Below are 14,928 nucleotides of genomic sequence, written 5' to 3'. Positions count from 1 at the left end.
TCACACCCCTTCCGCGGCAAAACGTCAACATGTGAATACATTGAGCCAATTATGTGCTGTGTTGTGAATACATTGAGCCAATAATATGGTGTGTTGTGAAGACATCGTGCCAATCATGTGTTGTGATCTCGCCGCTGGAGCAAGATTGGTGTCGTGAAGCCTTGCGCTGCGTATTTCTACCAAAATAGATGCCCGATAAGTGTCCAAAAAGCGCTGCAATATGGCCGCCAAGTGAAGGGACTTGCCTAAAAGGACTTTGACTAAACTTGGATATGTATAGTATATGGACTTGGGACCTTATCCTGAGGACACACAATTTTGGCGACCTTTGACCACTAGGGGCACTATAATTTCTCGTATCGATATCAAACTTGGTATGGACTCGGGATCACATCCCAATCCAGTCCAATCCAATCTAACCAAATCCAATCCAGTCCAGTCCAATCCAATCCAACATAACACAACACAGTCCAGTCCAGTCCAATCCCCAACTCTTGCTTAACTGCTTGGCCCTCTCATTGCTGCTTGCAGCTTTATTGTAGTATTTATTTTTTGAGGAGCAACAAAAACACAAGAATTTTACTCTTAGGTCCGTATAATGAGATGTAATAAAGACAATCTTGACTCTTGAATCTTGAATAACAGTATCGATTTGATTTGGAGCACCCACCACCTTGACCAACATGCTTGTAACATGAGGAAAACAAATAAGCTATAGCTTTAACTTTTTGACAGCTAAAGCTAATTGCTGCTAATGTCCAGGTGACATTACATGGCATTGGAAGGCCAGCTAATGGGAGACAAAGGGACAAAATTTTACCCAGAAACCATTTACTGTGCTGTGGATGGTCATGATAAGATTAACTTGGAGAAGACAACAGCTAGAACAGCCAGGCAGTGCTCCACTTATTGTATTGTATTGTATAGGAGCATAATTTAAAAAAATCCCCCCAGAATGTAGCACTGTAACTGCCTGGCTGATCGAATTGTTGGTTGCAGCAACTCAAGCTAGGTAGCACCGATTTTATAGGTTTTTTTTTCTGTACTGACAGTACTTGGTGACCTCGAGAAAGACACCGTGTCTCAAATCATGTACTTCAATACAATACCTATACTAATTTGAGTGTGTGAAGTAGGGATAGGCATTTGATTAGATTTTCTTAGTCGATTAACAGGAGAATTAACAATCGACTATTGATTAATCATTAATATTTTTACATTAAAATTAATTATTTAGTTAACTTTTTATAAAATAAAAATGCATTGAAAGAAGCACTGTGTTTTTCCTCAATGAGATCTTTATTACAAGAACAACAACTTGTGGCAGTTAAACTGGACGTTCGGTTAGGCTAAACTTTATGCGCTCTGGTGCTCAAGCAGCGGAACCGTCGTGACGGAATGTGATATGCTAGTTCCAATAAATGTATCAGTTTTCGAAAACCTTTGCCCTCAATACTTAAGGGCAGCATATTCCTTGGGTAATTTTCTCTGCTCGTTGTGCATCGCAGCTGCTCAATGCTAACACAGAGTTGATGCTAGCTTGAGACCGCAATGTTTGCAGTGAACTAAGTGTTTTTTAAATCAAAATGGTCCCACGCCCACTTCGCCGTGACCTCTTCATGATTACTACCCATGAGTGGCTGAGTGAGTCAAATATTGCCCCGGGTGGTAAAATGTTTAATTGCTTCGAGATTAGTTGAATCGATAACAAATTAACGTGATCGATGAAATTATTAATCATCAATTATCAATTGTCGATTAATCATGCCCACCCCTAGCGTGAAGTGCACACAAAGTGCTCTGCAAGGCCCTGGATGGTGCACTCATAACGGTCAAAAAGCTGAGTGTGGAACGCTGGACACTTTTCGCCCTCAACGGACGCCATCTTGGCTATATAGCGGAAGAGGAGGGAACGTTTTCAAACTCGTGGTATCGTGATTGAGAAAGCTGAAGCAGCAGCAGTGGAAAACACACTTTACAGAGGTACAATCAAGTTATAACATGATAAAACATGAACAAACTGTTCATGTTTTAGCACAGTATGACAATGTCACTGTCAAATAGAGGACACCAATAAAGTTATATTTAAATTTAAATCAGGTGGGATGGAAAACTCCATATAACACAGCTCAGACGACGTCACACCAACATCACGTGACACCTCTGATGAAGGCTACAGAGGCAAGGTAGCCGAAACTTGTCAGGTACACAATTTTACCTTATTGGCTTGTACAGAGAAACAGTAACAATTAGTAATACAGTAAGCCTAATGAACCTCTTCAATATACTACGTAGAAGTCATGGACAGATTAGTGTCAAAGAATTCCGTTTTTTGGAACAACTGGAACACAAACTGGCCCGCTTCCGCAACCACCTGAGATTCACACTACGTTGCCGAGATGAAGGAGTTGTTCCAACAAGCTTGGGAATCAAAAACCCAATTCCGACGAAGAACACGGAACGAATTGTGAGTAAAGCACGGAATGCCTTGGTGAAGGAAAGGATACGTTGCACGGTCAACAAGATAAACAACATCGAAGAGCAGTTAGCCGAAAAAAGGAGTGGATTTAAACAAAGTTTCCCCCTGGACACGGAAACCAAACGGATAATGAATGAACATCTACAACGTGAGCATGAGAAAGAATTCAAAATAACAAAATACCGTCACACCAGAAAACTTGAGAAGCTAACCTCAGCTAAAAAGGAGGAAGAACACACGGAAAAAAGAAAGAAATGGGTATGTAATCTTCCACAATGAAAACTAACAGTAACGGAAAGCAGTGTGTTGTCTCGCGGTCTTAACTTTGCCACAACACCAATAAACATCCAGTACGAAGAATTCATCGTAGCAACAGAGTTAGCATGTCAGAAGATAACAAACCAAGGCGACAAAGCTGGTTTACGCAATGAAATAGCGGGGATACTGAAGTCACACAGGAACACAAGCAGGGAAGAATGGAAGGCTATACAGTCAATAGCCAAAGACAAAACCATTAAAGTGCTACCCACAGACAAAGGCAGAACAACAGTCATCATGGACACAGAACAATACGAAAAACAAATGAGACATGCTGGACGATAAAGACACTTATGAAATCTTAAAGAGGGACCCTACAGAGGAGAAAAAGAAGAAACTGAAGACTCTGCTAAACCAATTAGTGGACAAGAGAAAAATAGACAAGGACAATTACAAGTACTTAGTACCTACAGCCAGTATCACCCCCAGAATATATGGCACCCTGAAAATTCACAAAAAAGACGTTCCACTCCGTCCCATTGTTGACAGCATAGGCTCAGTAACATACAACCTTTCGAAAGCCCTAGTTGAGATTATAAAACCTCTCCTGGGCCGAACAAAGCAACACTGTAAAAATTCAAAGCAACTGGCACAGGAACTAAGCACAGTAAAAGTAGAGGCAGACGAGATACTCATATCCCACGATGTAGTCTCTCTGTTCACAAAAACTCCAGTGGACGTCACAATAAATATAGTGCAGAACCGTCTACAAGCAGACTCAACACTCCGCCAACGAACAAACTTAAAAGTTGAAGACATAGTTCAGTTGCTAACGTTTGTAGCAAAGTCCACATACTTCCTTTTCAAAGGGACCATAAACAGACAAAAGGAGGGTTTTGCCATGGGGGACCCCCTCTCAGCCATCATGAGTGGATTCTTCATGGAGGACCTGGAAGCCAAAGCCATCGCTCCCAAAGAATGTAGGTTGACCCTCTGGAGACGCTATGTGGACGACATCTTGGAGAAGATCAAGACCGGCCACACACGACGACTCACAGACCATCTAAACACCATAGACGAAACTGGAAAAATAAAATTCACTCATGAGGAGAAAGAACATAGATCCATCGCCTTCCTGGACATGAAAATACATCACATTGAGGATGGTAGCATCAAGATAAAAATATACAGAAAACCCACACACACAGACCAGTATCTACTATGGGCATCAGAGCACCCCACAGCACACAAGCTATCAGTGGTACGCACCCTATATGACCGTACCAAGGTCATCACTGACAACCATGACAGAGAGGAGGAGGAGAACCACATAAAACAGGCAATCAAAGCTTGCAACTACCCAAACTGGGCCATAAACAAAGGCAAGAGAAAGGTCCAGAGAAATAACAAGGAGGAGAAAAAGAAAAAAGGTTCTAGGCCTGAGAACCTAGGCATGGTCACCCTCCCATACGTCAGGGGGGTCACAGAACGCGTACAGCGAGCGATGAGGAAACACCACATCATCACACCAGTGAAGCCACACATCAAGCTTCGCCAAATCCTAGTACACCCTAAGGATCAGATTCCCCCTGAGAAAAAGTGTGATGTGATATACGAGATCCCTTGCCTAACATGCAATAAAACGTCTATAGGAGAGACAGGCCGGCAATTCAGCACACGAAAAAAGGAACACCAGAAAGAATGTGAAAAGGAAACATCTGGACCGCTCACCCGTGCAACAAGAATGAAAGCAACACAAGAAAATCTGAAATCTGCCATTTCAGACCACTGTAAGAGGGAAAACCATCTTATGAACTGGGACGCAGCCAAGGTCATCAGAAGGGAAAGCAACAAATTCCATCGATGGATCAAAGAGGTGGTTGAAATCAGGAAGTGGGCCCCAAAGACTGTGAACCGGGATGAAGGAGCCTACCAGCTATCCCACACCTGGGACACAGTCCTGCGACTTATTGGCTTGTACAGAGAAACAGTAGGAATGGGGTTTAAGCATAACTGACGGATAGCAGGCCTATATTGTCGTTTACGTGGGTTCTATTTGTTCCTGCTGCTCATTGTCAAAACTCAAAAATCGAAAGCATGACAGAGGAAGAGGGCACCAGACTAAGCCTACTTCAGTTGTTAGCCTACATTCAGAACCAAGAAACTGACATCTGGAGTCTCTCAGGTGTGTGTGCTCCTTTCGTGAGACAGAAAGAAAAACTGAATAGGCTATCCGTCCTGCATGCGGGATTTTGGCGGGCGGGAGCGGAACATGTTACAGATGCGGGCGGGAGCGGGACTAAAAATGACACATTAATGCGAGAGCGGGACAGAATATTGCGGGAGCGGGACTGAAAAATCAGTCCCGCGCAGACCTCTAACATGAGACGACACTTGTGTTAAAATCTACGCACTCCGCCAGTAAGCACACAGTGCACATAGGGTGCTGCATGAAAGTACGCCAATCGAGACACAGTGAGAGTAAAAAATTGCCTAAGATATTTGAGAAATCCTGAGATGTGGCTATAGATGTTCGGAACAGAAACTACCTCTGGTCTGTGTAGAGGGGGATATGTGACCACTCCCTAACCCTAAGGGGCTCCAGGAAGTCATGCAAGTAGCCCATCAAAGATCTACAATCTTTTGAACAATTGGCCCTAGCATATGAGGATGGATGTTAAAAAAACTCAATCATATCAGTGCATCAACTTAACATCCTACTCTTTTAATTACATTGAATTGTTTTAATGCTTAAATTAGATAGGCTACTTGTTTGTGAAATGTATGAATTTGATTTACTGATGCTTTTATTTTATTTTGTTTATTTATTTATTTATCATGCACCTCTTCTCATCAAGGTAAACGCTATGGGCAATTCTTCCCCAGTCGTCATCATTAGCCTAATAGAACTGGTGGGCTTTAGTATTTGGCCACCTGGGGAAATTGTTAACTGTTACTGTTGGCAATAGGACAGTTAAGATGGTTAGTTACTGTAGCCTAATTCGCAGTATCGATAAGCCAACGTCAGACACAGAGTATACTACCCAAAAAGAAGCCTGACGTTAAACACTTAATCATAGTAATGCTAATGTTCACATTAACAGAGGAGTCAATATAAAATTGTGTCATAATACATATTCCAATGCAAATTCTCAGCACTATGAATATCTGACAAACAGGTTAACGTTAAGTTACTGCCACGAAATGTTTGTGCAAGCCGACCCGAAATGCTAGCTGACCAACTCACCTGACTCCTCTGTTGCTGCTGAAGACGTTCTTGCAAAATAGCTTGAGCCAGTCCACCCACAGCATTACTGTCTGATTTTGAGGGATCTGTTGACAGTACACGAATCAAGTCCATCACAGACGGATCTAGACAGCGGACACCTTTCCGGAGCCGGAGAAAGCCGTGGCTGGCCCGAATACACATGGGGTACACAGACATCGCCGCCATCTTGCAAATCTTGTTTGAAGAGGAAGAAACTAGACAGAGGACAAACGTGTGCTATTGGCTGTTCGTTTTTTTTATGTTTGATTGACAAATAGTAAGTGCAATGGCAGTCGTCAGATTATAATACGTATTTTTAAAAAGGGAGGTTCGTTCCGTTGTATCACCAATTACTGACCTTGCACTAACCTTAACGCAGACCAGTTTGTGACAGAATATGAGGAAGTCGCTGCAGAACCGTGCAGAACCCATAGGCAGAACCTGTCTGGTCGTACCAAAGATTAAATGGGCGGAGCAAGATATTTCACCAGGAGGCGTCTAGACCTAGACATGCTGTTTCTCAAAGTCGAGTTTGTAGAACGAGCCCTGCCGAGTCAAATCCTATGAAGAGAAAATGTCATATTTAACTCGCAAATTAAGCTTGTATTAGAAAATGTTTAAATACCCTTCCTAAAGGCCTTGGCTTATTTACACAATTATGGTGTGAGAGTTCAAAGTTGTCAAAATGCAGTGGTGGACATTACTTGAGTACATTTACTCAATTACTGTACTTAAGTCGCTTTTTCATGTATCTGTACTTTACTTGAGTATTTCAATTTTGTTAATTGTCCATTACATTTTGAGGCATATCTTACTTTTTACTCCATTACATTTTGTGACAGCTGAAGTTCCTTTTTTGTGTGGAAAAAAGACTGTCCAAATACATGTGTAGGCCTACTTACTGTAATGTGTTACTGTAATGTGTTAATGTGTTGCCTAACCTATGTTATTGTCATATCCACTATTTACTGTACCTTGTTGACCCCTTTTCACAATATTGATGTTAGGCTACCATAACTAGCCTCTTGACGCCATTGAGCAAAGCAATGATAGACAATCTGACACAAACACAAAAGGGAACATCTTGATTTGGTCCGAAAGTGTAAAGCATTCAACAAAGAAAAATGTGGTTACTTTGAAGTATCTAAGTATCTAAGATAAGATGTCACATTAGTTTGTGTTTAGTTCTTCTAAATGCAAAAATTATTAGCTGATTTTGTCCTTGAATGGAGGAGAAATGCTCAATGAATGCCTATGTCTGTGCCGAATCATTTCAACAATAGTAAAAGCAACTGTATTAGTCATAATACATTTCAGGACTTTTACTTTTGATACTTAAGTACATTTGAAGGCAAGTACTTTTGTACTTCCACTCAAGTGGAAATGTAAAAGGAGGACTTTTACTTTTACTGGAGTAACATTTAACTTGTGTATCTCTACTTTCACTCAAGTACAGGATTTGTGTACTTCGGCCACCTCTGTCAAAATGATTTGAGCCCATATTTTTTAGGTTAGTGACAGTAACACTGTTTACATTTAAATACATAGTGAACTGCCTTGTTCAGTAGAGATTTTAAATGTGGGTGTTCCAATACACACATGCATCCTCAAAAATTCTCAGAAATTCTCAGAACGAAGGACTCAGTGATAGAAAAAAGCACCCTAGACAGTGCTTGGCGAGATTCGATGACGTACTGTAACGTAAAAGCAGCTTTGAAGGATCTGTCATTGACTTTGAGAAACAGTGATAGTCCGGCAGCCAAATGCCATAATTTAGGTGGACCTGGTTTTGTCGTTTTTTTTTTTTTTTGCTGTTACTTGTTAAGAGAGAACCGGGACAAATGAAACACTTTTTAATTAAACATAATTTACAAAGACATCGTAAAACACTGAATATTAATATTTTGTCAACCTACATCTGTCCTCTGTCAAATACAGTTGCATTTACAGCTCTGAACAAAACCGTTCAAGAGTTATTTAAAGGGACACCAGGCAAGCCTGATGCTTTTTCTCTATAGCTCCCCCTAGCGTCTGTACGTATCGATATGTGTGCGAGCCCTCACTCGGTCTGAAGCTCTTTTCCTTTTCTTTGCATCTTCCGCAAAGGGTTTTCGCTGCTTCTTCGCTGGCTCTGCCATTATACACACGTTTGCAACAATCGCTAGCGTTTCGTTAGCCTGTGCTGGGGATGCAGGATGTTAACTGATCCTGCTTCTCGCGATGTCTGAGACTTTGTGAGACTGAAGGTCGGCGGGTCGGATACACCGAACTTGCAAGCGGGATATTCTTCCTACAGGCAGTAGGGGCGGGCGAGATAGTCTTCATTCGCCCTGTAATGCGCCATATAACCATATACCGACTTACGAAGATGATTAATTAACACGAAAACATTTCCTGGTGTCCCTTTAAGGAGAAGTCAAATGTGCGTTTTGTTTCATTCGTCCCTCCTGGCTGGGACAAATGAAACAGCATGGGGAATTAAACATCTTAAATTATGTAAACTTCCCAAAACTTCAATATTTGACAACATATCATGAATGGTACTTCAAGTACAGTATGTGTTATTTTAGATAGATTGCTGCTGGACTATATGTCTTGGTTCATGTCTGTTAACAACTCATTGCCGTCATGGTGAAGCGTGTATCTCGTGGTTATGGAAATACCATGCACTATGCCATTAATATAGCTAGAATAATGCATGTTTCGAATTATATAATGTTTCTATAGTACAAAATGTTATTTCAATCCGTTTTTACATGGTTAAAGCCACCACACATCCAAATGTCCTTCATGACCCACAGGCCGTCAGTCTCCACAGGTTAACATGGCAAAACTCGACCCCCTACCTGATAGCCCCAAATATATTTGCATCTTTCAAAAACTGCTTTTCCATGTCTCACCTGCATAAAATATAGTATAAACACAGATATGTGCATTGACTTAGAATAAATGGGATTTACTGCCTGGTCGGGACAAATGAAACAGGTGTTTCAATCGTCCCGCCATAGATTATAGGCTGTTTTGCATCCATTACAAACAAACATGCAATGTGAACGTCTGGGATTGGGGAGAGCACAAAATGCTCTACTGAATAAGCATGAAGTCAAACCTTTAAGGGTGGATGACAAATAAGCCTGAAAAAAGGAATTTAAAAAAACTTCAAATATCATCCCTAAAAAGTGTTTATATGTGTTGCTGTATCTCTAAACTTGACTAATATATTTTTTTTTTTGAAAAGAAAAAGTGAAATATATATGTATATGTCAATTTGTCATGTTAGTGCCTAAAATTGTCATATGGTGTGACGTGAAAATAATTTGAAATAAAATGAAAATTAGATACTTTTTTCTACTTTAATTTATGTCACTGTACATTTTAATCACGTTTGCTTTGATATGCAACATTTCCTTGTGAATATTTAGAAGAAAAACCTAACATTTAACAAGTTATTTTGTCAAGGTGGAGAATGCTCCTAAGTGTAACCAGATATTTTAGCTTAATTCTAATATTTCTTGTAAGAACTCACTCAAAATTCTTGAGGTTCTTGCAGATACCTTTTCCTTTGTGTGCTATTGATGTTTTAATGATTTTTCAATTATAAAGTCTTTTTTGTGACATTATTTAATGTCACACCAAATGACATGGTGTCACGCCATATGATGAACTGCACCACTCCACCATGTGTCAGAGCAAAACAGGGTTTTTAATGACAATAAAATCATTAACAATGAATTTTGAAGTCACTGTATGAATGGTGTATGCGTGTAACAGCAAAATAGATGAAAGTTTAGTATTTATTTTTTAAACTTACATGGCATGGTAACATAAAAGAAAAAAGTATGAGAAATATGAATTGTACAGATACATTTTTTTTCCCAATTATCACAGATTTAACAAAAAACATATAATATCTGAATTTAAATAATGTTTTTACAAGAACTTTTATGTAAAAATGCAATTTGGTCATAGGGTGTGACAGAAATGTCATATAGTGTGACTTGAAAAAAGCTGTCACACCATATGATGCAGCGTCACACTATATGACATTTTGACAGTTAAGCTAATTTTCTAGACAGTTAAATACAGCTAACTATTATTTAGCATGCAACTGACCACATGGCAGCAGTGCTTTTTAAGAATTCATGAAGAATATTTGTGGAAAATAGCTACTTTTTTAGGCAAATGATGTCACACCATAAGACACTAAAATTTGGCCACGATTGATGATGTCCAATTCAAAGCTTTTTATATAAAAATCCAAAAAGCAGAACTCGCCTCTTGACCATGCCAATTACTCCTGACATTCTATTGTTACTTCCTGATTAAGCAGGGTCCTCTTCCCAATAATAATGTCCAAATGAATGCCCGGTCAAAATATACTATATAGTGTCACGCCATATGACAACCATTTTATGGACAAAATATATTTGATTATAACTTAGTTGGACAGCATGCATAAACATCAAAACTTTCTGTGGTTGTAAAAAACATCCAATTATTTTATATGCATGGTAAAATTTTAAAGTAATTATACTTTTTATGGATATACACTCTTTTTAGGAAGTTCGCACACATGGTGGACAGTCACACCATATGACATTTTTTATGTTTGGATGATTATTTTAAGTCAAAAGTGAAATAAAAATCCAATAAATTTAATATGACAGAACTTGAACCTACCAGACCTACAACATTTCCATATCAATTCTTAACAATTGGCATTTTTTATAAGTGTGTGACACATGGACAGTCTGAATTCTGCTATTTGTCATCTACCCTTAAATGAAAAACACTCTTTAATAATAAGAATAAAAAATAACCGTTAATCAGGGTTGGGTAGTAACGGATTACATGTAATCTGGATTACGTAATCAGATTACAAAAATCAAGTAACTATAATCAGCCCAGATTACAAAAAAAAATTGTGTAATCAGATTACAGTTACATTGTTGGGGATTACCTGATTACATTTGATCATGCAAACAATGCAACTTTTTTATAATAGCCTAGCTATCTTTTAATTTGACAAGCTTCGGGCTGGCTGGTTCGATTCCCGACCAGTAGAAAAAAATGTGGGCGGAGGAAGTGGTTGAGCACTGCTCTCCCATGCCCACATCCATGGCTAAGTGCCCTTGAGCAAGGCACCTAACTCCTCACTGATCCCCGAGCGCTGCTGTAGCAGGCAGCTCACTCCAGGTTAGTGTGTGCTTCACCTCGCTGTGTGCTCATAGTGTGCTTCATCTCACTGTGTGTTCACTGTGTGCTCTGTGTGCGCAAGAAAGAAAGTCAGCAGGTCCCCCTGGTTGAAAAACATCCCAAAGGAATCATTTTCTCACCCCCACAATTGAAATGGACATGGTGTCATTCAATCTCAGGCCAAATCCAGCGAAAGCTAAATTCATTGTCCAGGTGTGCCCTTATAAAGGTTAAGCTGAGTTGTGCATGTTTAGAGAATAGTGATCCATGATCACATCCATGATGACTAAGTGATCAATTTTGGGATGGGGTGAAAATTTCAACCACCAAAACACCAGCCCCAAAGTGGAGAATAGCTATAGAAATGTATTAGTTTTGGGTCTTTTTCAGACAATGGGAACTGGTGACCTCAAAGTAAATGGTAACACTAAAACAAGGGGCTACATTAAGATTTTTGGAGGAAAAGATCAGTTAATTCACACAGGAATGCTTTACTCAGAGGAAAGAGATTTCTTAGATGTAATGAAAAAATAAAGAGAAAAATAGAATGAGAATTATTTCATCAATTCAGTGGTGTTGTCTTTTACTTAAGAGACATATTTATTGAAGTAATCTAAAAGTAATCCTAAAGTAATCAGATTAAGTTACATGTTTTTGGTACTCCAACTGATTACGTTACTGATTACAAAAATTGCCATGTAATTTGTAGTCAGCAATGGATTACATTTCAAAGTAATCTGACCCAACCCTGCCGCTAATGAAGTATTGTGACCATCAAAAATCGTTTATTGCCTGTAACTCCGTGATAACAGGACGTAACAGAAAGGCATCTGGCTGAGCAACGGAGGTTAATATGCTCTATGTTTTATCCAAATGAAATGATGTCTGTCTATCTTTGTTGCACTCGGAGAAAACGGGAATGTTTCATTCGTCCCGCGTTTCAATCGTCCCGGTTGTACCCTAGCATAAGATTACAGGTGATATCCCTTGGGCAATTCTCGCAAGACACTACGGGTGAATAGGGTAACATTTTAAAATAATAGACATCACCATGAAACTTCCTCAGTTGATTACTTACAAGAGTATGAAAAAAAATGTATTACAAGTTTTTGAAATTTGAATGTTTAATTATGCAAATTAGGCATTTTCTCATTAAATATGCGCGATTTTGCATATATTTTTGGTAGATAGATCTGAACATATGATAAAGCCAGGTACAAAATTCTTTTTTTCATTTTGTTTACACACAAGATGAAAATAAAATTACTGAGGGATTTCAGGATATCTGCTTTCATTACCTAGGAAATCTAAATATACTGTCCATAGCCTTAAAACATAATTTTTGCCATATTTTTTTTTATTAAAATGTCACATAAATCAGGCCAGGAATGATTTATTAACAAATCCCTCTGTAAATATCTTCAGAATATTGCTAAGTGTATAACTGGAAAGTTTGGTGTACATAGGTGCTACATAGGCTGAGATGTTTCTACTGGAAAATGAGAAAAACTCAATTTGAGAAAACAGCCTTGGAACACAGCCAATGAGATTCCGTTCTCAGCCTAGACTTGCCTTTGAACTTTCGCGATTGGTTGCGGATACAAAGGAAGTGTCCATATTTGGATTGCACAACGTCATGCAGGAAACAGAGGTATATAAGGGGAGAACTGCCACTCTCGGAAAACTTCCGGTTTCTGAACTGGTTGAAGTTCCGTCTGTGGTTCCACATGAGGGCGCTCGTCCATGAGTGCAGAATGCATGGAGGTCTATGGAGCTGTACCCCTCAAAATCCACTTTTCTCTAAAAAAATTTTTCAAGTAATTTGAATATTGTATTCGAAAGGGGAGGCAAAGAAAATACACTTGGTGGAGTATTATATTTTTTAAAGTCACTTAATTGTTCTAAAAAGCCTTTCAAAAGTGTCAATGACGTCACTCATTAGCACAATGCTAGCGTGTTATGGGCAACAACGACCCAAACTGTAAGAAATCAAAAGGACATAAGTACTCGTTCATTCAACTTTTGACCTATAACCCATGTTGAAGTTATATAAACTACAATCAAATCTGAGATTTGTCAACGACAATCAGGTGAAAGAGACAAATTTAGCCGTCTAGCTCCATTGACTCCCATTCATTCTGCACTCATGGCGATCGCCCCCAGTGGAAATCTGGTGGAACTGCAACCAAAATTCGGTACAATGGGACTTAATAGGAGTGGCTAGGCTCTCCGTAGACGGGCTCTGGTACTACACATGATATGTTTCCTATCATGGTCGCGGTAGAGCATGAAACATTAGAAGGCTAACTTTTGGTGAATTTAGGAGAAATATACAGGCGCGAGTAGACAAAATGTAATGAAATAAACACCTAAATGTGTAATCAGACTTTGTTGTTGTAGTAGTGTGAAATAATACATGCTAAGGTAGCAATGTTATTTTCGATAGTTTTTGTGTTATTCTTAGTCCTTTTTTCTGATTACAAGTCCGCTGATACCTAACTAACATTAACGTTAGCTGCTACTCCATTGGGCTGATGAGCTTGCCTTGACTAGCCGTCCCTCATCCATTCTGTGAACGACGCTGTAGCCTACATCCAATGTCTGGACGGAAAGACTGCGAGAGATCTGCAGCTGCCACGACCACCGAGCTGCGGCTGACCTGCGAGCTGCCATACTAGCATCTGACGTTGTGTGCCTGGAGTCTGGATTGAGTGCTGAAGTGGGGAGCTCTGATGGCGACGTCGGGAGCTATGATGCAACAAACTGTCGCTGTCTAAAGCCACCGAGCTGCTGATCAGCAAGAAGATCACCCTTCATGACTGACTTCAGACTGTTCTGTTCTTCCGGTGCTCTCCAGACTGCCAGTGAAATCTCCGGGTTGGTCAGTCGTAACGTTAAAGAACTTTGTTGGCATTGCATTGGTTGGCACAGCTGTGTGTAGTTAACATGATTTTTCTTTTTCATTTCTTTTTCTTTTTTCCACTTTTTATTTATTAATTTGCAGCGCAGCAGGGGAAGCAAGGCCTGTGTTTCTACCATGCTCGTTTCGGATCTAAGGCTACGAAGTGCCACCCACCCTGCCGTTTCAAGGCATTGGGAAATGGGAGGGCCGGCGCTCATTTACAGCAATGAGTGTCGGCCATACAGGTGGTTTGCTGTTCGTCACCAATGCTGTTTCCGGACGTCGTTTCCTCTGTGACACAGGTGCGCAGGTAAGCATTTTGTCTGCTACTGAATTGGACATTCAACAGGGTAAACCAGGTCCCGTCTTGGAGGCCGCGAACGGTAGCTCCATCCAGACTTTCGGTGTGTTTCGCTGGGCAGCAGTTTAACTGGAACTTTGTGGTGGCAAGAGTGTCCACGCCCCTACTAAGGGCGGATTTTCTTTGTGCTCATGGCCTTCTGGTGGATGTCAAAAACCGATGCCTGGTCAATGCAGAGACCTTTACCTCACTCCCTTGCACGCGCAGCAGTTTCAGTTCGTCCCGTCTGTCCAGCACCTTTGCGGCTGATGATTTTTTACGCCTCCTGGCCGAATTCCCTGAATTTTCTGCTCGCTTGGCTGGTAAGGTCATTTTTTCAAAGGTGGACCTCATCTGCGATTATCACCAGGTGCCGCTGCATCCACAGGACGTTCTCAAGACTGCTGTCATCACTCCTTTTGGCTTATTTGAGTTCCCCCGCATGCCATTTGGGTTAAAAAAAAATGCTGCCCAGACGTTCCAGT

General features: G+C 40.2%; 1 protein-coding gene across 2 annotated transcripts in view; it reads right to left on the bottom strand.

The window, feature by feature from the left end:
- timm50 (translocase of inner mitochondrial membrane 50 homolog (S. cerevisiae)) overlaps positions 1-6,217 on the bottom strand; it is a 65,585-nt gene extending 59,368 nt beyond the window's left edge. The window contains exon 1 of one of the 2 annotated variants that reach the window (XM_042063000.1): positions 5,985-6,217. In XM_042063000.1, the coding sequence (XP_041918934.1) occupies positions 5,985-6,191 (207 nt within the window). In that variant the 5' untranslated portion in view covers positions 6,192-6,217. The remainder of the gene's footprint in view (positions 1-5,984) is intronic. The other variant, XM_042062998.1, reaches the window with a different exon arrangement.
- Between the last annotated feature and the right edge of the window lie 8,711 nt (positions 6,218-14,928).

The sequence above is a fragment of the Alosa sapidissima genome, chromosome 15 (assembly GCF_018492685.1).
Source record: "Alosa sapidissima isolate fAloSap1 chromosome 15, fAloSap1.pri, whole genome shotgun sequence".
NCBI classification, from domain to species: Eukaryota; Metazoa; Chordata; class Actinopteri; order Clupeiformes; family Clupeidae; genus Alosa; species Alosa sapidissima.
The sequence above is the reverse complement of the archived record's forward strand: the minus strand, read 5'-3'. Positions and strand labels throughout refer to the sequence as shown.